At 32.2% G+C, this 23,670-nt stretch overlaps 1 protein-coding gene across 3 annotated transcripts in view; it reads left to right on the top strand.

The window, feature by feature from the left end:
* Positions 1-23,670, top strand: part of LOC132750968 (multiple epidermal growth factor-like domains protein 11) — a 75,972-nt gene that overhangs the window by 25,480 nt on the left and 26,822 nt on the right. The window contains exons 5-14 of one of the 3 annotated variants that reach the window (XM_060741059.1): positions 1,262-1,387; positions 1,724-1,855; positions 3,686-3,814; positions 4,191-4,325; positions 4,984-5,115; positions 6,202-6,336; positions 8,285-8,419; positions 9,919-10,081; positions 10,734-10,804; positions 11,170-15,734. In XM_060741059.1, coding sequence (XP_060597042.1) covers positions 1,262-1,387; positions 1,724-1,855; positions 3,686-3,814; positions 4,191-4,325; positions 4,984-5,115; positions 6,202-6,336; positions 8,285-8,419; positions 9,919-10,081; positions 10,734-10,804; positions 11,170-12,347 — 2,336 coding nt within the window. In that variant the 3' untranslated portion in view covers positions 12,348-15,734. Of the gene's footprint in view, positions 1-1,261; positions 1,388-1,723; positions 1,856-3,685; positions 3,815-4,190; positions 4,326-4,983; positions 5,116-6,201; positions 6,337-8,284; positions 8,420-9,918; positions 10,082-10,733; positions 10,805-11,169; positions 15,735-23,670 lie in introns of those variants that run through there. The other 2 variants (XM_060741061.1, XM_060741060.1) reach the window with 2 other exon arrangements.

The raw sequence follows: 23,670 nt of genomic DNA, 5'->3' as shown, positions 1-23,670 counted from the left end.
TGATGGGAGAAAGCCAGCACGGTTCATAGGTATCAAATAACCGAAAAATCAATTCCGAAACTCCTTTAGATTACTAAGTAATTTAGAAGTGCATACGTTTCAGAAAGATCCTTTATATTACTTTTCTAATTTTAAAATGGCCAAAGAGATTCCCTCAGTTCATGTGGTAATTTTCAAATGGCCAGTGAAAATTCTACTTATATTCAGCTCTTCCCTGTAAATTTTACAGGTAGACAAACCATTCTCGGATGGACATCGTCTGAAAATCAGCCGCCATTTAAATAAGCTTATTTATAAAAGCTAATTTATAAAAGTTGGACTGTTTATATAAACATATTACCATAATGCAGCTTTGATGAAAATGGTCAGAAGATACTAAGTTTGTTATGGTATACAATTTCCTTAGAAAAAACTTTTTTAAGCATATTCCTTAATACTTTTTTACGCTAACAAATATGACCTGATCAAAATGAACCTTATAGTAACAATGACGTTGAAAATTTTAAATAAATACATCTTTTATATCAATTAAACAAAACTCGTACCGTAAGCAATTTAATAAAAGTGAAGGAAAAATCATTAAAATAAATTTTTCTAGTTTTTGATTCATAAAAAATACCGAGGAAAGGTTACTGTACTGGAATTTCCGATAAAAATAGGTCTCCTCTATATTCTAAATCAGTGGTACAACTATTCAGAGGGTCACTTCAGCTGTACTTCAACAATATAAAAGCAAACAGTTGTCATTTAATGACATGATTCATTAACTTCAAGAATTTCATATACATGTATGTATCTGATATAAGTCCACAGTTGCTATGGGAACTATTTGAGACTGCTGGAATAACGTCTACAATCAGCTACATGTATTTAATAATTTGTAGATAGAAGCCTCTCACCAGGCGTATCAGACAGAAGCCAAGGCAAACTTTTAACTAAACTCATACGTAACACAATAAAGTTTGAATGAATTTCTAACAATTGCGTCAAAAATATATCCAGTCTTGACCTTAGAATTCCACAATCTATGGAAATACTAAAGATAAAGTTTTCAGATTTTCAAGTTTAGGTTTTCAGGAATTGATTTATATAAACCTAAGAACATAATTGTCCAAATTTTGTCATTAAACCTAGTTTTCCTGGAGGAAGCGGTGCGTAACAAACTCATTTTTTTCAACACGAACTTTCAAAGGAGATTTAAATGTCACCTAACTTATTTCGTTTTGTCATATTGTATTGATTCACATTGATTTTTTGGTAGGTTGCGAGGAAGGCCTGTATGGTACTAACTGCACGCAAAACTGCACCTGGTGCCCGTCATATTGCGACATGTATTCAGGAAACTGCACTTGTGAACCAGGGTACACGGGCGACAATTGTTCACAAGGTATGTGCTTCTAGTGAAAATAAGAGCCCACCATGTTGTTGGTATTATTCACATGTTCACATTTTCTGTTTCAAAGAAAGTACGTCCTTTTAATTGTTGTTTAATGTTTTGCATGTATACGAGTTGCTTTGAGATAAAGAAGTATCTCATTCGACATTTTTCTACTTGTTCATGAACACTCTGTTGGACCAGCATTGCCAGTTAAAGTTTTAGGTAAAGACTATTAACAAACTATTTTACACAAAATTTATCATAATTATCATTTTAGAACAGTCATTATATGGCACTTGATACACTTCGTTATTTTGTATGTTTTTGTTTGTTTTGTTTTTACAGAATGTTCTTCAAATTTTTATGGTGTTAACTGTGAACACAATTGTAGATGTAAAAATAACAGCACATGCAATGCCGCTGACGGGTCTTGTAACTGTACATCCCCAGGCTGGGAAGGAGCATTGTGTGATCAGGGTATTATCTCATTCTAGTTTCTAATGTAATGAGATTGTAAGATAAGGGTTTGTCTCATTTGTATGTTGAGAGTATTATTGCATTTAAGTGAAATGTATGTAAAATGTATCGTCTTATTTAAGTGAAATTAGTGTTAAGGGTATTATGTTATTTAAGTGAATTTTGTTGATAAAATGAAAGGACTGCTTGATAATGGTATAATCTCCGACTGACTGAGAAAATCTTAGATAGGTCAATAAAGATAATGGAATTGTGTAATAAATCTTGTACATGCATCTCCTGGTTGATGAGGTACAAGTTGGATTATATGTAAAAAAAGTTTATTTTATGCTTTTCAGTGGATTACTGATTTATCCGTGAAAATTATGTTTGATAATTTCACAGTGAAAATTATCAAAATATAATTTCACACTTTTCAATGACGAAACTACTTTTTTAAGATTTTCCCCATGTGGTACCTCAATTTTATTTTTGCTGACAATTTTGACAATGTCAGGCTGTTTAGAGAAAAGCAAAACTGAAATTGATAAATATCTTAAATGTCAAAAGTAATAAAAAGAAGAAAACTTACTTCTGTTCATCCAAATTACCAATCACCAAATATCGTCTCTTATTTTTTTGTTTCATTTTTAAAGTCTGAAAAATACATATCTTCCACATGCAAAACTGTTCTTGATGACATTTGGGCATATTTAATTATCCCACGAGCAATAACTGCCGTAGCTTTTTGAAAACTTGAAAAGCAATAACAGCCATCAGCCCGGAGAATAAGTAAACAACCCAGCGTTCGTAAGACAGCCTTTCAACAAATCCAAGTTTCCTAGCCTTTTTTTAATGTTTACACATCTGTCAATACTTATATATTGTCTGTTACAATCCTCAAATAAGTTTTCTTTCTTTTAAAAAGATGTATGACTAACAAATCCAAATGATATTCCTCTGAATAAAACACAAGTATTTTTCTCCCATGAAATACACAACTTTTAAAAATGGCATTTAACAGAGCCAAGTCTAATATAATTCGCAGTAGGTAACAGAAATATGGATGGATGGTTGGATTTTTTTCTCCTAGTAGAATTGTTTGTTTTTTTATTAAAACAAGCGATCATTCATATTTTTTTAATAAAACGAATGATATCACCGCCATTTAACGTTGATTAACAACTTATTTTTCAGCCTAAGACTTCTTGTATTTTATGAGAAATTCGACTATTACATGTACATAATAGAGGCTACCAATGGGGAAAACAGATTTTAATATTAAAGTTAATATCAAAGAAATTTTGTTTTAACTTGTTTTTAAGCATAAAATAAAAAGAAAATTTGTTTGTTTGTTGTGTAAGATGTAATTTTATTTCATCTCGTGAATTTTAAAAACAGTATTCTCACTCGTGGCTATGCCACTCGAGAGAATACTGTTTTTAAAGTTCACAAGATGAAATAAAATTTCATCTTACACACAATCAAACAAATATCCTCTATATCTCTACGCTTTTTTAATGAGATAATAGGATTGTGCCGCAAGGATCTTGGATTGTGTCATAACAGAAATACCTGAGCCTTTTTTATTATAAAATAATGGGATTACGTAATAAAATTATTAACTTGTTCGTTTTTTTTATAAAATAATGAAATAGTATGAGAAAGGTCATATCTCATTCTGGTAGATAATGGTATTTTCTAAGTCTTCTTAATTATGATTTGAATATGAGGGAAAAGTATTATCTCATTCTCTTAAAACACATAACCATGTACCAATGCGCAGAGTCTTTTTCTGGAATGGATACCACTTAAATAAATATACATGTATATACATATTTTTCTTTGTAGAATGTACCAATAATACATACGGGTTGTTTTGTAATGAGACTTGCATGTGTAACGAGAATCAAACATGTGACCACGTGCACGGTTCGTGCATATGCAAATCAGGATGGCATGGAGAGAACTGTTCTGAGGGTATGCGTTCTTATTAAAGGGCAAGGAAAGCCTTACCATATTGTGAAATTCTTTAAATTTATGTACTCTGTATTGCCATAATTGCGAATTTCAAATAGAAATATGTAAAATCACCAAACATTGGATTTTTTAATAAGACTTCAGCTAACAAAGTTACTTTAATCGATGTTATTTAGAAATACACACAGTTAGCCTATTACTGTATTCGAGTCAAGTCTAAACAACTTATTAGAGCCAAACATGCCATTATTTGATTAAATTAATATACATGTAACAGCAACTTTATATAAAAAAAAATCAAATTAATTCTTTCATCAATAAGATTATCTATTGAACTCTAAACATAATTGTATTTCGTTATTCTTTAAACACACAGAGTGTGACGCAATGACGTTTGGTGTCGACTGTTTGAAGAATTGCACGTGTGACCGCAGTAACACGCAAACATGTGACAGGGAAACGGGCTACTGCCATTGCAAGCCGGGTTATAAAAACAGAGATTGTGATTCGGGTAGGTAATAATCGACACAATTTTTCATTTAAGCAGTTAATGTAGTATACACAATGAGAAAAAGTTCATTAAAGGTTAATAATAGGTCTTTTTTAAAATTTCAACTAATAATTTGTGATTCTGATGTTCAAGTTAAACATATTTGTATTTAAAAAAATTAAACATATTTGTATTTTAAAAAAAATATAAAAAAGAAGATTTGTTCGTGTGCAAAGTTAAGATAAAAATCAATCTTCAATAGTCACCTGTATTATAATAAATGATAAAAAGTCGGTTCAAGTCATGTATAATTACAAACAAATCAATAAAGGTTTCGATGGAAATCTGTTGGAAGTCAATAGACTAGACAGGATATTACTATCCCTTAATTTGCTAAAAAGAACTTATGGTCATTTACAGATTAAATTCATTTCTTTGACTAATATTCTGTCAAATTTGCACTGAGGTAAATTATCACCACTTTGTGCTTCAAAATTTAGCATTTAAAAGTACGACTGGCGTCCATACAAGACAGCAAAAGATATTTTTGTGCACCCCGTTTTACCTATAACTGATAAATACCTGCCTAACGCGCGTTACATATTGTTAGTTATTGTGATAAATTTTAAAAGACCTATTGTCACAGTGTTAACTTTAATTCATACAATATCTGTTTCAGATTGTAGTATGGGCACCTTCGGAGAAAACTGTTCACGAAACTGCTCTGATAATTGCACTTACACGGACTACTGTGATCATATAAATGGATCATGCCTTTGCCCCGGAATGCGCGGACCTAACTGCTCTCAGGGCACGGTTACTTTCACACTAATTCACCGAAATCATTTATTTTATACTGCATGCTTATACATGCGCATTGACTGTCATGTTTTATCAAGCTCATCGCTTGGGTTATTTGCAAAAATTGCCAAAATAACTAACTACAGTGTAACTTCCGAAAACCGAACACCCATGGGACTTGTCAAAAAGTTCGGATTTCAGAGGTTTCCGGAATTCAGAGGTTTATGATAATGTGGACAAAACTAAGCCACTTAATATCACTACATGTCAAGGAAGATATGGCCATTTCTGTAATATCATGATATGGCCATTTCTGTAATATCATATATAATAGTCTTTTAATCAAGATAAAGATGTGAATGAAAAGAATACATTTTTATCTTACCTGTAAATGCTTTTTAATTTCTATCAGTTTGTAGAAATGTTGTTAATTACATAAACTTACCTATCGTCCGATGCTAGTTAATTAATTATTACATCAAATGCAATAAAATCCTTAAAGACGTTTGATGCATACATTGTCCAATTAATTGTCATTTAATCCGCTAATAAACACTTCAAATTAACTGACCGCCGTAAATTACTTTGATTAACCGCATCACTTCAAATATACCATTTCACAGTTTGTGATTTTAACGCGTGTCAAATTACACGATCGCCGCTAATTAGTAAACAATCGATAGGGAGATTAAATCTTCCTGCAGGGTAAACATTCTTGATTTACAATGTATTTCACACCTTTGGATATTTCCGGTTTTTGGAGGTAAAATTGCATTGATTTGACTCAAATTTTACGAAAATATCGTCCGGAATTCTGAATTTAGAAGTTCCGGAATTCAGAAGTATTATATTAATAGAAAATAGAAGGGAAAAAATCGGGACAGAAAAAAGTGTTCGGTTTTTAGAAGTTTCCGGATTTCAGAAGTTCCGGAATTCGGAAGTTACACTGTATATAACTAACTAAATAAATAATGTTAAAACGAGAACGTATACGTGTTAAAGAAAAGAACGTACAAGTATATATAAGTTAAATTTATTTAGTTTTGGAAGAATATGTTTTCTCTCGTATGCTTATTATGTATGTTATATTTTTCAGAATGTACAGCAGGTACATTCGGGCCAAATTGTATCTGGCTTTGTAACTGTAACAACAGTTTAAACGACTCCTGCAATAATACATCTGGCCAGTGTGTCTGCGATTCCGGGTGGACCGGGCGAACATGTGACCAAGGTCAGATAATATCTGCATACTATTAATGATAATGAATTAGTATTGATAACTTTAACCATATACATAAATACATGTATAGCTGGACACATGGTCCATTTTTATGTTGTTTTGTCCAGTTAATAATTAGATTGGGAAGTTTGGTCGTCGGAGATAGATATCGTCTGCTTTGTGCAATTATTTTAATAGAGCAAACACAGTGGCGAACAAGTTGGAACTTGACCCGACTGCAAGTTACAGGGGCTTTTTGGCCTAGTACTAAGCTCTAACTAAAGGCTTTTATAAACCGCGCTTATTGTTTGGTACATGTATATATTTTGTCATTGATCTTTAGATCTGTGTACAATTCTGATCTGGCATGTTTTACTTTACTTAAAAAAAAAATGAAAAAAGAAGAGCTTTTTTGAAAAAAAAGGAAACTAATAAATTAACAGAAAATTAAAGCATTATGGGAAACATAATAAGCCCAGGGCTTAAGCAATTTACAACCAAAATACACGATATGCCATAATTAAATATACTGAGTGCAAATGTTGCAAAAATAATTTATTTGCATGTCAGTAACTTTATACAAATATCAATTTCAATACGTGCACATTTTGGCAAAGATTCATAACTTTATATGTGTCATCCTGCAAAGATTCACAACAATACGTGCACATTTTGCAAAGATTCATTACTATATGGGTGTCATCCTGCAAAGATTCATAATAATACGTGCACATTTTGGCAAAGATTCATTACTCTATGTGTGTCATAGCCTGCATAGAGTCATACCAATACGTGCGCATTTTGTAAAGATTCATTACTCTATGTGTGTCATCCTGCAAAGATTCATATCAATACGTGCACAGTTTGGTAAAGATTCATTTCAACACATGGTCATATTTGCAAAAAATTAGTGCTCAATGTGTGAAAAGCTGCAAACACAGTATGTGTATACGTTTTGGCAAAAATTCATGAGCAAAGATTTCTTGATTAAATGAAAAGAAAGAGATAACAGTCAATTTTAACCCCCAGACACTTGGAGTGGGGAAGCTCAAACCGCCTTTAAAATCCATAATCTATAATAATTATTGAAGTTGAAATATGATTAATTTTTCAAAATAGCTAATTTAAGTTTTAATGATATATATGATAAGTACATGTGCTGGGATTGACAAATACACATTGGATTTTAAAGGTGTTTTGAGCTCCACACGCCAAGTGTCTGTGCTTTAACCCTTAACCTGCCTGCTGGAAGCGAAAGCGGACTTTACCACTTGTACAGAGTTAGACCAGGCTCTGTACTAGTTGGTAACTTGTTTTTAAATTTTGATATTAAGATCCCTTCAATTTCAAATGGATTGTTGGACAAATCCATTATACAAATTAAGCAGGTATTGGGTTAAAAGCTTTTGGTGACATTGACTTGATTGTAGTCGTAGTCTTTTTTGTTATGGCTGGACCCTCTTCGGGTATTTTTGCGAGTTCGTTTACACTTAAATCTTAATAATATGTTCCAAAATGCTCTAAATAGAGTAATTTAGTTGCCTTCATTATCACAATTAATAATGTATACCTTTGTATCTGTAAAGAGATGATTGAATACCTTTTTAAAAATGCAAGAGGTTTACGCGTCGGACTTGTAATCTAAGGATTGTTGGCCGAGTGGGTTCAAACCCGAGCAAGGGCAACCCGTTGTTTCATTTGGCAACATTCTTTACAATCGGTGCTTGTATTGCTTGGTTCCAGTATCGGATTCGAGACTGTGTGTATAAGCTTATAATTTCCAATACGATCGAACTAAAATACATTCTGTTTAAGCTAAGCTAAAGAGTGTCTTTTATAACACCAAGGTTTGCAGGTTAGTCACGAAAACACATGACTTACAGAATGACATGTGACATCTAATGCGTTTGAAAGGCTTATATTTACATGTTATACTTACTGTTTATATCTGTTATTTCAGAATGTGGGCCAGGTACATACGGACCAAGCTGTTCCTTGTATTGTAACTGTACTAACAGTAAAGATAAATCATGTCACAATGTAACCGGCCAGTGTGACTGTAAACCTGGTTGGATAGGACGCACGTGTGACAACGGTCAGTATACATGTATATTTTATTTATTCAAGAGACGCTTTTAAAGATGAACAAATGAATTCAAGATTGATCCACACATAATTGTATATTTGCAGATGAGCTTCGGGATTTCAAATCTGTCATTGTTCCTGATTTGTATTAAAAGGATTTATATCACCTGCCTAATGACAGACATAAGTTGATTGCCGTTACTGATTGCTTACACCTCAGAATATTGTAATAATACAAAGCTCACAAAATTGAGCAATGTCAAGCGAAAACAACACCATACATATATTTATATATCCGAAATAAAAAAAACGATTTCTTAGACTCTTCTTTCTCTTAACTAGACAAATTCCGGTACTTGGTTTATGTTTTTATTAGCTACAGCATTACATTTAAACAGTACTTTTCATGTCATATTTGATTGCTATATAGTTTCCTACTTCGAAAACACATTTTTGCATCTTTAATTATTTTTCATTTGTCATACTTGTTGATATAATACAAAACTCGACTCATTATAAAAATACACTAAAAAGGAGAAGGATATTATAAGACTAAGTCTTTCGTTCTGATCATTTTCTTGGATATAAGAATGTTTGATTTGTATTGTAAATGTTTATATTTATATGTATATATTCTGGAATAAATATGTTTTAACTATAAGGACATCGTTTTTAGATAAGGTGACATTACAGTCTTACTTTGTCAGTTAGCCATTCATTTAAAGTTTGTTACTATAAGAAATACAATCTTAGGATTCAAGTGCATGCTCAAATTATCAAATTCATTCAATGAACTAAAAATGAAAATAACTTAATATTTACAATGGCTTATTTGGTAATAATGATTGTGAACTATTTATGTATGAAGATGGAAAGACGGATTGACTGTCGGACAAAGCCAAATCGTTATCTCCGCCGTCTTTTATTATGTATATGAAGAATTCTGGGAATCATTAAAGGGACTCTAATGAGGGTTATTTACATGACGTGAATGGAAATAATTTTCCGAGATTAAATTCTATGATAAGGTCTACACTAATAACTTGTGTGCACAGTTAAAGATTATTTGGTCACTCCGTTCTTCTAGAATACATGTAATTATTGTAATTGTGAAAAATGACCAAAACTTTCGTTCAAATCAGTCTAAGAATAACACAAAAATACGAATTTCAATTAATTTCTGAGTATATCTCGTTATTATCGTGTGAATATCTTTCTTTTTTAAGTGTCCCAGATGGTCGATGTAAGAAAATCAAATTTTATGTTTTAGGGTTTTTGGACCTTTAAATTCTTGGAAGTGAAGTTCCTCTTAAATCTTGGCGACATTGTTGTACGAAGAACAGTACGACCAGCTGTTAACAGTCGTTCTATTTCTGAGCTTCCAAATTAAAATGTAACCTTCCAACTTCAAAAACAGTTTTGATATTACATTCAATGATTACATTCAATAAGACAAAATACAACAGGAAAACTATATAATCATATTATATATAGCACATTATTTTACAGAAACTGATAGCAGTATTTCGGATATAGAATATTTGTCCGACAACTCACAAGGCTTTTTTGAAGACAACATGTTGTACCTGATAATAGGGCTTATAGCTCTTTTTATTCTCACCACCCTCACAATCACTGTCGTCTGCATTCGCAGAAGACACATGTGCAGCAGGTCAGTATTAGAAGAAAACAAAACAATATATATATCCTTCTTTACTATTTTGAATATAAATGTTACAACTCCTCTTACTTTAACATTATATTCTCTTAACTAACATTGAATAACATGTATAATTTGCTATTCGGAGTAGAGTCTCAAAACGTGTTTCTTAAAAGCGCCATGTTTGGTAAGCCGTGCATTTACAATGTCCTGCAAGCCTATACAATTCAATGTTTACACTGTATTGTGATAACAGGCGTTGCTAGTGCTTCTTCTGATCAGTTTACCTGTCATGGGAGCTAGTATATTTTAACTTTTAACTTTCTTGCGAAAACTGGAAGTAGATGCGTTTATCCAGTGTCTTGTGGGAACCAAAGTGCACACGTTCGTTGTAATGTTTACTTCCAAAAATTCAAAACGGGATACTTGTATTAAGACAGGTAGATCTACACCGGCACAAAACAAACTTATTACGTGTTTTGGATATGCTTCAACAAGAACAACAACAACAACAACAATAATAATAATAACAACAACAACAACAACAATTGAAACAGAAGCGTTTAAGAAGTGTGTCTAAGTATGCGTACATATATCAGATTCGTTTTATTACATGATAAGTTTCTCATAAAGAATTATTTTTGTGATTCTTTTTCCTCCTCAGTATGTTTAAAAGCGGAGCAAAGGGGGCCTCAATCATTTCAAATTCTCAAGAAAATCCAGGTTATGATGCCAGTAAGTCTGCCTACTTCTCTCCACAATTTCCGAATAACTTTTGTAAAAATATTAAGATTGTCCAACAAATGATGATGATGATGATGATGATGATGATGATGATGATGATGATGATGATGATAAAGTAATGGTTATAAAATTTAAGTAGACTTTACTCACATAGAGTTTGGTGTTATCAAAATGAGTTTCCTGTTGTGATAGCGGTTATTAGTGTACATTTCTTAAACAAAGCAATTGAATCGAATATGATCAATATTTTCTCAAAGCTAAATTTACGAAATAATTTTCAGAAGAAAATATATAACTATAATATAAATATATAACTATACATGTATTTAATCGATAGAAACGTTATCATGTTTCAGGTTTAAAAGATGCAATACAAATTTCGAATATGTCCTCTATTGCAACGCCGAACAATTACGAAGAGGCTGATATTGAATTAAAAGGCGACAATGTAGCAAATAATGATTCGCATATTATATCGAATGGGACATGCTCAGATAAATCGGCAGAAAATAGAGGTTCGGCACTTACAAAAAGAGAAACGGCTCAAGAGTTAGAAGAAGACGAGTATAGTGTTCCTGACAAACACACACATACACACAACGGAGATCAGTCTAATGATGATAGAAATTCGCAAGAAGTATACAATTGCACTCAAGATGACGCCAAAACAGACAATACTCCGAATGAATACAACACTTTCAGTGATGTTAAAAAGATTCAAAAAGAAGCAGGAAAACAGAAAAATGAATCCGATTCTGAAGAAGATTACGATGTCATTTCTCACTCTGGTCGTACTGATTCAAAGAAAAAGAATTTGAAAGATCATGAACATGAAAATTATTCAAGCTTTGAACAAGTGAGAAAACTTAGTTTAAAGGATTCTGCTAACGAAGAAGAAGACACGTATAATGCATTGAACGAACATCTTCATGTGCATAAATCTGCTCATATAAACATAAGCCAGTACCATCACATTAGCTTGAAAGACAAAACAGTAGATGGTGAAGAATTTGATCAGACAAAACCAGCTGTGCGAATCACTTCACAGAGACAATCCAGCACTAGTCATAGACTATCTAAACAGAAAAGCTTTCCAGAGAAAGATGTTATAACTGAAGATTCTGAGGAGGAGCAGGAGGACGTCAATACTGAAACAAAATTGAAAGTTAATGACATAATAGAAGATGATATGACAGAGGTGATTTACGACGAATGTGGTGTTGATGACGAGGACAACGCACCAAATATAGAAGAAGTTAAAAAAGTTGCCGATGTGCCAGTAAGTAAAAATGCTAATATTGATGAAGTTGTTTATGAAGAATGTGATGAGAACGTTAATGAACAATCAAATGCGGTGCTTTACGAGGATGTGGATAATGTGTCACAAAAAAGTGACAGTAGTGAGGAGGTGGAGGACGAGGAAGATGAGGGGAAAGATAAGCACGAACATGGACCGGATCATCAACAACAAATGCCGCTAATTAAACGAACAAAAGAAAGGCGTAGAGAAGATTATGAAGAGTTTAATCTATAGCATTGATTGTTATCATAGTATTTGCTAGTCCGAAAAAAAGTATAATTTTAGATATAAAATAAGAAAAGAGGCGTAAATAAACAACCATAGTGTTCTGAATAGGACTAGATCCCAAAAATGTTTATTTAAAAACACAATCCGAAGGATACAACAAACTTAATTTACAAATCTCGAAGGGGTCAATACAAATGTTGGGCATGCCATTACAGACATCACTCTACTACAGTTATACTCATTTGCCTCAACATGCACAAAAAATAAGCTGTCACACTACTACAGTTATACTCATTTGCCTCAACATGCACAAAAAATAAGCTGTCACAGAATTACTACTGCCTAGGAAGGAGAGGATATATATTTATATGTTATTTAAAATTTGTATATGCTATTTAAGTATTAAAGTGACATTATGCCTATCCAAGGGTATCTAGTGACTAGTTAAAGTCAAAATTAATTTACATTTTGCCATATTTCTATTCAATTTTATAATTTACCTCGGATAAACGATAAATAACTCATGTGGCCCAAGAAAACTGCTTTGAATAATCTCGTAATTTACCTGTAACGTTCAATTTAGAAAAAGAAGAACAGTCTTTTTTATTTAGGGCAGATTTATATTTTATGGTAAACATTTTCCAGTATTAATTAACTGTTGGTCAATCACAAAAAAATCAGTCAATCTCTTGAAATATATAGTGAATTCAGCTAAACTTGACAATGAAAATAATGTCACTTTAATATGATTTTGATAAATTGTCTTATCCAAAATTAAAGGACCATTTACATTTAAATCAATTCATATTTTATTCAGTCTTTGTATATACAGTATATATGGACGAAGTAATTATGCTTTTCTTGTCAATCAAGAATTTATATTTTGTGATATCTTTTAATATCCATACCATTTTAAAGTATGCTTTTCTTTTTTTAGTGAATAAATGAAATATTTCATCTGCGTATATCTACCAAATTATACAGCATCCTGTTTACATGACAACCATGCATCTTTCTACATGGATATAAATGCATTTATAGACTTTATCATTACGAAGTCAAGTACGACGTTATCATTTGAAATACTTGTCAATCAAACCGCACATAAATGGACTACTTGACAAAAAATCCAAATCGGAATATCTCGGCTATTATAAATTTTTATCGGAAAGGGCCACGATGATGTGATTGACAAAAACCATTAATCATTTCTAAGGAAAATTCCAAACAAAATACATGTATATATTGACTGAAAGGCAAAAAGTGCAGTGAATAGCGAAAACTGCAGTGAAATAGCAAAAAGTGCAGTGAATAGCAAAAAGTGCATTGAATAGCGAAAAGTGCAGACCATAATCAAATGACAAGGAAGTGCCGGCTGATCTTGGTCTGGACTGGTCACGTGGGTAATATATGTTTGCCGTCAGCAGAGGCTTTGGATTAAGTGTTTATCAAGGAAGTGTTTATGTTGTAAGATTTGTGTTTGATAATGAGCACATCATAAGGAATTTATTTCAATTGTTTCAAGGTCTTATATATAAGTGTCATATTTAGATACACAACAATATTTTCTATCTCTGCCAATGATATAATGTGAATTATGGTAATAATAATTTTTTCGATAATTTGTATTAAAATAGGCACTGTATGTCTTAAGTACATTCATGTATTTAGATATATTTAATATATTAAGTTTATAGAATCATTCAAATCTACAGTTAACTGGCTTACACCATATACGTTCCTACTCATTTCGTTTTTACTACACTTGTCTTCATTATGTATTATTATTGACAATAAATCGGATATGGGCCTTCCATTGAATTATCAAAAATCTATTTTAAAAGCTGGCCAATTTTATAAACAGTTCGTATAACCGTGCTGTTATATTTAAAGGGACTCCACTGAGGTATTTTGACATGACGGGACTAAAAATATTTTTTCCAGAAAAAATGTACCATTTGATGTAGGTTTAGACAACTAATCTTTATGCAAAAATTTCAGATAATTCCGCACTTTGTTTTTCCAGAATAATTATTCAAATTGTAAAAAAAAATTGCCCAAAAATGATAAGCGTTTAAACGCTTTTCAATCAAATCGGGCTAAGAAAAGCATAAAAATACGATTTTCAATTTATTTCAAAGTATATTTCTTAACTGTCTGTTTTTAAAGTGCCCCAGCTCATTTATGTAGGAAATTCAAATGGTATATTTTTAGGCCTTTAAAACCTCAATGGAGTCCCTTTAAGATCTACTCACAGTTATACTACTCACAAATAATATTTAAGCGAATGTAGCTTTTTGTATGAAGATGTTGTTAATATTATATTCCTGTTGTCTTTAATTTGTAATATTATCATTGCCATCATAAGATAATCATTTATTCATATTACTCATTATTGAAAAACATCACGTCACATAATCAGCATTAACCCTTAACCGACTGAAATTGTGTAATGAACTCGTACAACACTTTATTTGGAACAGTGCATTCAAAGTTTAAGGGATTCCAATATCAAAATTTGAATTAAAAGAAAAATCGAGATACCAACAGTATAGAGCCTGGTCAGACTGTATATGGATGTGCATGCTCGTAGGGCTCTATAATAGTGGCAAAGATTAAACACTTCATGGTGGTTTTAGCACGGCAATGGTTTAAATAAGTGTTACGTTACAAATGTTGCATTTCATTAAAGGGTAAAAAGCTAAAGCTTGCCAATAAACTATAAAATTTAAAAAAAAATGAGCCGCGTCACGACAAAACCAACATAATGGGTTTGCGACCAGCATGGATCCAGACCAGCCTGCGCGTCCGCGCAGTCTGATCAGGATCCATGCTGTTCGCTTACAGACCCTATAACAAGTAAAGAAACTGATAGCGACGCAGGCTGGTCAGGATCCATGCTGGTCGCAAACGCACTATGTTGGTTTTGTCATGACACGGCTCAAATGTCTGTATTTGTTAAATGTACTGTATTACATACAATTTTATAGATAACAAAACAAGAAAAGCTATCTTCAAGACTAGCTAAATTCTCCTATACTATTTTGATAAAAGCAACTACAACAACAGAAGATACTCGACCAATTACAAAAGGCATAATATAGCAATTTACACATTAAAACATTGAGTGCATGCTTGAAACAAACAGTGTGTTGCTTTCACATACTAGGATCTGAACTTGATTCAATGTTCACAGAATGATTGTTTAAGCAGTCTTATTACAGAAACTAACTTTTTATTATAATTGTTTGTTTGTTTGTTTGTTTGTTTGTAGTGTTATAAAATTATGTTAAAGCAAATTTAAGAAATGAAGTGTATGACATTTCCTGATTAATTTTTATATAATTTTACCATTTATTTTATGTCAATTTTGGCCAAAGTATATACACTACGTGTGAAATAAAATAATCGACGATAAAGTGTGCTTTTTGTAATGATTTTCTTCTTTATTATTCCAATAATCAAAGTTTTACTTTATACTGATTAATTTTAGTCCTATTGTGTTATTGAAACATTCTCGAATCCGTTCCTGGAACCAATCAGTAGTAAGCAATAAGTGTAAAGTGTTTTGCCCAAGGAAACGGCTTGACCCTGACGGGGTAAACTCCTCGCGGCCAGTAATCCTTATATTATTAGCCAGACCTTAAGATTACTAGTCCGACGCGTTAACCACTCGACCACGCCGCCACAATCAAAGTTTTAATTACGTGTATTGTGTATGACAGAACACTTTAAATCTAATATGTAAGATTTAAGCTCATCATCGTCTGTGTACAGCATTATCACACAATATATTTAGTACATGCTATGACTAAATTTATTTTATTTCTTAAAAATGTAAAACATGATCTGTCCACCATTTTACAAACTTTCAGTAAATTATTTCCCCATCAAGTATTGCACTGTTTTCTGTTTTATTGTGTAACCTCTGAAATGTAAACAAAATGGACTATTAACGTTAAAATAGAGAAAAACGGATTCCCTAAAGAACGCACAAAACGACAAAATTGTAATTGTTGCAGGCTCTGTTTGATTGAGTCTGATCATGGAGGTAATGGAAAGTGCAAGTTACCGTCCACCCCACCTAGCACCGGCTTATGCTGAATTCAACATTTAGTTTAAACATAATTTATTTCTCAGAATATATACATGTATATACATGTTATATTTTACAATATACACAAAGCATTTCAAATATTCTTTAAAAAAAACAGGTTTAGAATGAAAGCCAATTAACTTGTCTTATGAAATCCTTCTCCTTCTTGTAATGGTGACATTTTGTATTTATAAACATGTGAATTCATACGGCGGTTATCATGGAACTTTCAATCTGACACGTTAGCACCACTCCAAGAATATTTACATTTAACTAAGTTTTGTAAGGCGACAAGGGTTGTATATTGCGATTTTATTAAAGTCATTGAAACAAAAATCATAACGCACAATTGAAACACATTGAAAATGTACAATCTCTGGTTAAAAATCAACACACAAAATGTATAAGTACATGTGCTTTGTTTCAGCAAATATATTACTATTTTGTTATTGTCAAATGAGTGATTACTTATCCGCAATCACTTAAATCAAATTTAGAGTTAAATATTTTCAGACTACCAAAATGTAACGATTATATGAGGTTATTATACATTTTGAGTTTAATACGGAAATGTATTGGACGCGAAGCCACCAAACCTATACAGGACAAGGTGCTGCATTGAGTACAATTAATATATGGATTTGATAAGAGATTAATACACGGCAGAGTAGGGCCGGAAGGTAATAATCGGCCCGCAAAATGAATAATGGCCCCGAGGGCTTCAGCCCGAGGGCATTATTCATTTCAGGGCCGATTATCACCTTCCGGCCATACTCTGCCGTGTATTGATATCTTTAATACACTTGGTAGATCTAATAGTAGCATTTACAAAAAAAAAAACACAAAAAAACACACAAATACTTTGAAGTTCTTTCGTTGAAATTCTTGTCTACACTACTACTGTTCTGTACAGAGATGTTTTCAAAGCAGTAGAATCTAGAAGCAAGTTTTATTTTCATTTTTTTCGAAATGAATTTGTCGTATTATTTCTTCAAATTTCAATAGTAACAAAAATGTGTTTGTACGAAATACGCTTACTGTAAGCTCTCATAATAAAATAAAGCGATTCGTGCTGATAACCTACTTTCACTTTATAGTTAACTGTTTGATGACGTAAAATATGACGTCACTGTTTCAGTTTGTGCACGTGCACATGTTCTGCGGGCTGATAACTAGTTCTCGGCCCCGGGCCGCAAACTCATAATAGGTCACGTGACATTCATTGGCGTCCGCGCCGAAGCGCGGCGCCTTTTATGTAATGAAATCAGATTTTGTGAAAGGGCGACAGCAACTTCTCGAGCCATTTATAGTTGTTCATAATAAAAGCCGATCATTCCGATCGGTATGAGGGTGCTTGATTATTAATTAGTCGCGATTTGTACAATGAATAGCGAACTGGAGAATTTCGCAATGCAAACATTTTCAAATTAGAATCTAAATAACCTTTTCCGTCAATAAATCGCGCTCTTCAGGGTATTTCTATTTATCATTTTGTAGTACACAGTGGATTATTATGGTATGTTATTCCGAAAGCTGTAAATATAATGATGAGTTGATGACCTAAATATTCCGAAAATCTATTTATAGATGGATGTACTCCTGTCGGTAAATCCCGGTCTCTCCTGGTCTATTTTAACGACCGGCGAATAGTACCACACGTTTATTGTCCGGTCTCTCCCGGTTTTGGAGTAGATGTTTGATATCGTTACAGAACAGAACAAATATTTTTACAGATAAACACGGATTTATTAATATAAATCCGTGAGATAAATAAGCTTTTTTTCAAAATGAATGTTTGTCACTTAGTTTGGTTACAATAATTAAGAAACACAGATCAACTCTCAAAATTATTGATTATTATTATAGATAAACATACAATTCGAAAAAAAACCCCAACAACACACATCGCATGTTTTATTTTATCTATATGAGATAAAAACAATAAATATGTACAATAATTGAGAAAAAATGTACATTTTTATGGCATTAATATGACACTATCAACTTTGAAACATTTTATTTAATTTGTTATTCGTGTTTAGTAAAGATGCCGAGGAATTGTTCAAAGTTACAAATCAGATTTTAAGAATTATTCAATTGATTGATAATTTAAGAAATGATAAAGAAAAATACAAATGTACATGTATATGGTTTAAGAATAAAAATATTATATATTGAAAGATTAACCATAATTTACTGACTTTTTGCAGTTAAGTTTTGACTTATACTCGTCGGTCATTATGACAATTGAATTCTTAAAATAATAGTAAACGTAAAAATTCAGTATTAAAATAGTGCATAAAACACAAAAAGAAAAGCAAACAATATTCATAAAATCTGTATTTTTTTTATTAAAAAAGATAGAACAGAACAGAACAGAACAGAACAGAAATTTTATTTGAATCTAACTTGAACATTTACAGTTCATCGTTACATACAACAAATTTTACATGCACATAGTAATAATGCAAATATCATATTATAAACATGCAAACAACTTTACATATTTCATCAGATCATAACAAAGAATTTAATTCATTTGTTCTTAATTTAAAAGCATTTCTGCAAAACAGAGCCAATTTGTTTAAGACCTTTACATTTGTAGAATTCAACAATTGTGTGAGTTTGAGCATACTCGGGTGTCTATGATAATACTTAAAAAAGATATTACAATTAGTGTATAATAAACATTTATGCTCAACATGATCAACATGTTAATATAACAAGTGTCTTATTGTTACTAAGTGTGAACAGATACCTTAAGAGGGGGTCTTCGCTAAAAGCGATAACATAATAAGGACAATTACACAAGTGTGGTGTTGATCATGCGTAACTCAAATGGATTATAAATGATTGTATACATGTATATCCGTTGCTATTAATAATCACGATCATAAAGAAATAACAAGTTATATTCTAATTTCTAGCATGCCAATCAAATTTATAAATAATGAACAATGTCTTTCGTTCCTTCGTTCATAAGTGATATACAATTCTGGTAAAAACCAATGAACCATTGAACAGTTTATCAACATATATCTACTAGTTCATCTACACCTGATGCATTTCTTGCTTGGACGCCCTTTGATGCTTTGCATCAATGCTTTTCTTGTAATCAGTTGAAATCACAGGCAATTTTGTTACTATATATAGTAACAAGTGTATTAATATATATTTCTTCGGACTCGAGAAATAAACAACGACGTGAAATTGGCAAAGTGAAATTGGTAAGAACTTGATCCAATAATGATTTATATTTGAATATCACGTGGTGAAACCTTGGAATTTTATTAGTTACATATTATAACGTTTGAGATAATTATAGCTATCCACGAGTCCATCAATATCATGCATATGGCACTCGTATATACGTATATCGTATGGGAAATTTCCGTTTATCTGTCTGTATTAAGCGTACAGTAGTTCATTTAACCACGGGAGAGGAAGTGTTACACGAGGGATGGAGTTCTTATTCCCTGCGGTCTGAACACCGCAGGGTATTGGTACGCGTTTAAATTTTGAGGCATGGAGGAGCACGTGACCTGTTTTCGGTACATGGAGGAACATGTGATCTGTAAATCGTACATGATTAGTTAATTGACCTTTTCGAAAACCTAGCTAAATACCGTTTGCCGGTACGTTACGGATTTACCTCTAGGGAATTAGTCCGAATTACACCTAATTAACAACAAAAAACAATTACGTGATATTTCTTATTTTCTATAATTATTTTACCGTTTAAGGTGGAAAAGCTTGAATGATGTGTTTGAAAATTATCAATGTTTCTTTAATATATATCTCAAATTTTACAAATAATAAATTGTTTATACTGAAAAACTACAAAATAAAAATATTCGTAGGGGCATCTGCCATTCTAAAAAGAGATATATTCATCGTAAACTTGTGTGTTTACTTTACTTTTTAGCTCGACTATTCGATAAAAAAAGTAGAGCTATTGTAGTCACCCGAGCGTCGGCGTCGGCGTCGGCGTCGGGGTAACCACTAATGTTAAAGTTTTTGTAATAGTTCAAACTATTTTCAAAGTCCATTGACATATGGCTTTGAAACTTTGCACACTTGTTCACCATCATGACCCCAACCTGTAGACAGGAGGAGGTAACTCTATCAAGCATTTTGACAGAATTATGCCCCTTTTTTGACTTAGAATTTACGTTAAAGTTTTTGTAATACCTCAAATATTTTCAAAGTCCATCGGCATATGGCTTTGAAACTTTGCACACTTGTTCACCATCATGACCCCAACCTGTAGACAGGAGGAGGTAACTCTATCAAGCATTTTGACAGAATTATGCCCCTTTTTCGACTTAGAATTTACGTTAAAGTTTTTGTAATAGTTTAAATATTTTCAAAGTCCATCGACATATGGCTTTGAAACTTTGCACACTTGTTCACCATCATGACCCCAACCTGTAAACAGGAGGAGGTAACTGTATCAAGCATTTTTTTTACTATCAAGCACTAAGAACAGTCGAGCGTTGCTGTCCTACCGACAGCTCTTGTTTTGCTTGGAATTATTCAGAAAATGATATTTTATTATTTTCTTAAAAAGAAATATTTCTTTTATGTTTGACCTTCTCCGGTCTCAGGTCTTTAATGGTCACCAGTTTCCAAAGAACAAGTTTATACTCGATTTTTCAAATGTCCCGGAGTTCTTGTGATAACTCAAAATATGTCCTGGAGTTCTTATGATAACTTTTGTTACTGCCAATGTGTTTCTTGTGCTAAATCACGACACGTTTTAGCGTTTTTTATTATTCAATAAGGTTGTAAATACTTATGAAATATAATACGCTCATCCTTTGCACAAAAATGTGTGGATATATTGTTGATCTTGATCGAGTGTCACGAAAGGATAAACAGGTGATAGGCTATCATCTACAGTAAAGATTGAATCAGCGGCAGTATCATGGCCTAAACCACAAAACAAAAATGTCTCTAAACTAACACGTTGTTCTCAACCATCTTTCTTAAGCAGATAATATATAGTTGTGCATCGCTTATCTAAGGGCTAAATAATTTGTATTATTTTATACCATAATAAAGAAGTACATGTATAAAACCAGGATAATTCCTTCAAACCTATGTTTCTAAAAAGTACGATAATATGATAAAATCTCAACTGCGATTGGCTCTATAACTACCGATCTCTCGAACAAATTTGCAAGTCCCTCCGGGTTCAAGCGAAAAAAGTTTGACTAAAATATATTTTGTAACAAATTAAAGCAAAATTAGCAGAGTTTCCTCCACTAAGATTACATAGGGGAAATACCAATCAAACATCGGCAGAAAAAATATACATGAAGACACCATACTTGAGCACATTTTATCATGGAAGTCAATGCTCTACATCAATCCTTTTTCCAGTCTACGAAATCTGCGTCAGCAAAAATACCATAAAAAAGAAACGGGGATAAGATATCACAGTAATATCTCTTTAACTCAAAAACACTCAAAACCAACATTATATATCCTCATTCTTGTGCACTACATTTCATAATGATTTACAACCTTATTGAATAATGATAAACGCTAAAACGTGCAAGAAACACATTGGCAGAAACAAAAGTTATCATAAGAACTCCAGGACATATTTTGAGTTATCACAAGAACTCCGGGACATTTGAAAAATCGGGTATAAATTTGTTAGCCGGGGCTTTATGTTTATAATTAGGTAATTATGTATGGCAATGATGAAGACTTGAAATAAACAGGTCAATACTTACGAATTGGCAAATAATTTGGAAAATATTCTCAAAACTTCAAGATTTTAAGCAAGATTCGATGAAAAATGAACTATGAATTAGTCTTTGACACATAATACAATATGTAAGGCAGGCTTAATCATTAAAGTTTTATTTAGCACATAAAACTCACTTTTTACAGATGAAAATTACCATTTTTACGAGTGTTTTAGCTGTATATATAATAGTTTTCCGACGAACTCCGTGACAGTTATCACAAGAACTCCTTGACAAGTTATCATAAGAACTCCATCCCTCGTGTAACACTTCCTCCCCTGTGATAATACACTGACCATTATTTCATGCTGTAAATGCACTTCCAAGGGAGTAATTTATAACAGCCGTGTCTCGTCTTTTATAACAATGCAATGTTTGGCTTTTAGCTTTTTTTAAATACGTTTCAATGAAAAATGTTCCGGGTTGTGTAACAATTCTAATTGCAATCAATTGAAGAAAAGGGGTTTTAACAAAAAAATTAAAGATGTATCGTAGTAGTATTATAAGTAAATATTTATAGGCACTATACATAGCCGCCACCATAACCTTATTGTTCTGAAATATGACAAATTTGTAAACAGATTTCTTGATACCGAAATATCTTACACACTTTTATATAAAGATCCCGGAAGAAATCAACATCCGATAAATTAACTCGGTATAATTTTTCACTGTTAAATATGTATTCAGCTACGCGTAACATATTGACTTAGAAGTTTGAATTGGATGTTTAATTATGCACTAAAACTGTAAGTTTTATATATTCATTTTTTTAAAATTATTTTGAGCTGATATAAAACTTAAAAAAAAAAGAATTTCGATCAGTACGACACTACTGAGACAACTGTGGTAAACAGGTACAACATTAAAGGGATATTCAGGCAAAATAATGACAAAAATATTAAAATGATCTTATGTACTCAAATCAAGCTAAAATGACTTTTCTTGAATTTCTGTTTAAATTCGATATATTTTGGGTTTGAAGCGTAAATATGTCTATATATGTTGAACAAAATTTAGACGCCAATAGAATCACCAAATAGTTTTAAAACAAGTCAGGTAACTTGAACAAACCCTTGAAGTTACAATAACAGATATTGTGGATATGGTATGATTGAAGCAATGTAGGAGCACATTTGTCTCGGGGCACATTTGTCTTACGTTAGACCGATGCGGTCGCATTTGTCCCACATAAGACAAATGGGACCTCAAATGTCTACCCCCAAAAACACATTTGTGTGACAAATGTGGTCCGATCTAGTTTTTTAAGGGACAAGAAATCACATTTGTCCCATGTATTTTAAGGGACAAGGAAGCACATTTGTCTCATGTCATTTAATATGAATTATTTGTAACATACTTTCCCACGGCAGAATTGTTTTTAGGTTCGACGTTTTACCTCATGCCAAGTGTAATCATCAATAGGTCTTGTTAATCTTTAAACAAAAATCTAAAAACTACCGTGGGACTATTA

Source organism: Ruditapes philippinarum, unplaced genomic scaffold (assembly GCF_026571515.1).
Source record: "Ruditapes philippinarum isolate M1 unplaced genomic scaffold, ASM2657151v2 ctg5176_1_1_1_1, whole genome shotgun sequence".
Classification (NCBI taxonomy): domain Eukaryota; kingdom Metazoa; phylum Mollusca; class Bivalvia; order Venerida; family Veneridae; genus Ruditapes; species Ruditapes philippinarum.
The sequence above is the reverse complement of the archived record's forward strand: the minus strand, read 5'-3'. Positions and strand labels throughout refer to the sequence as shown.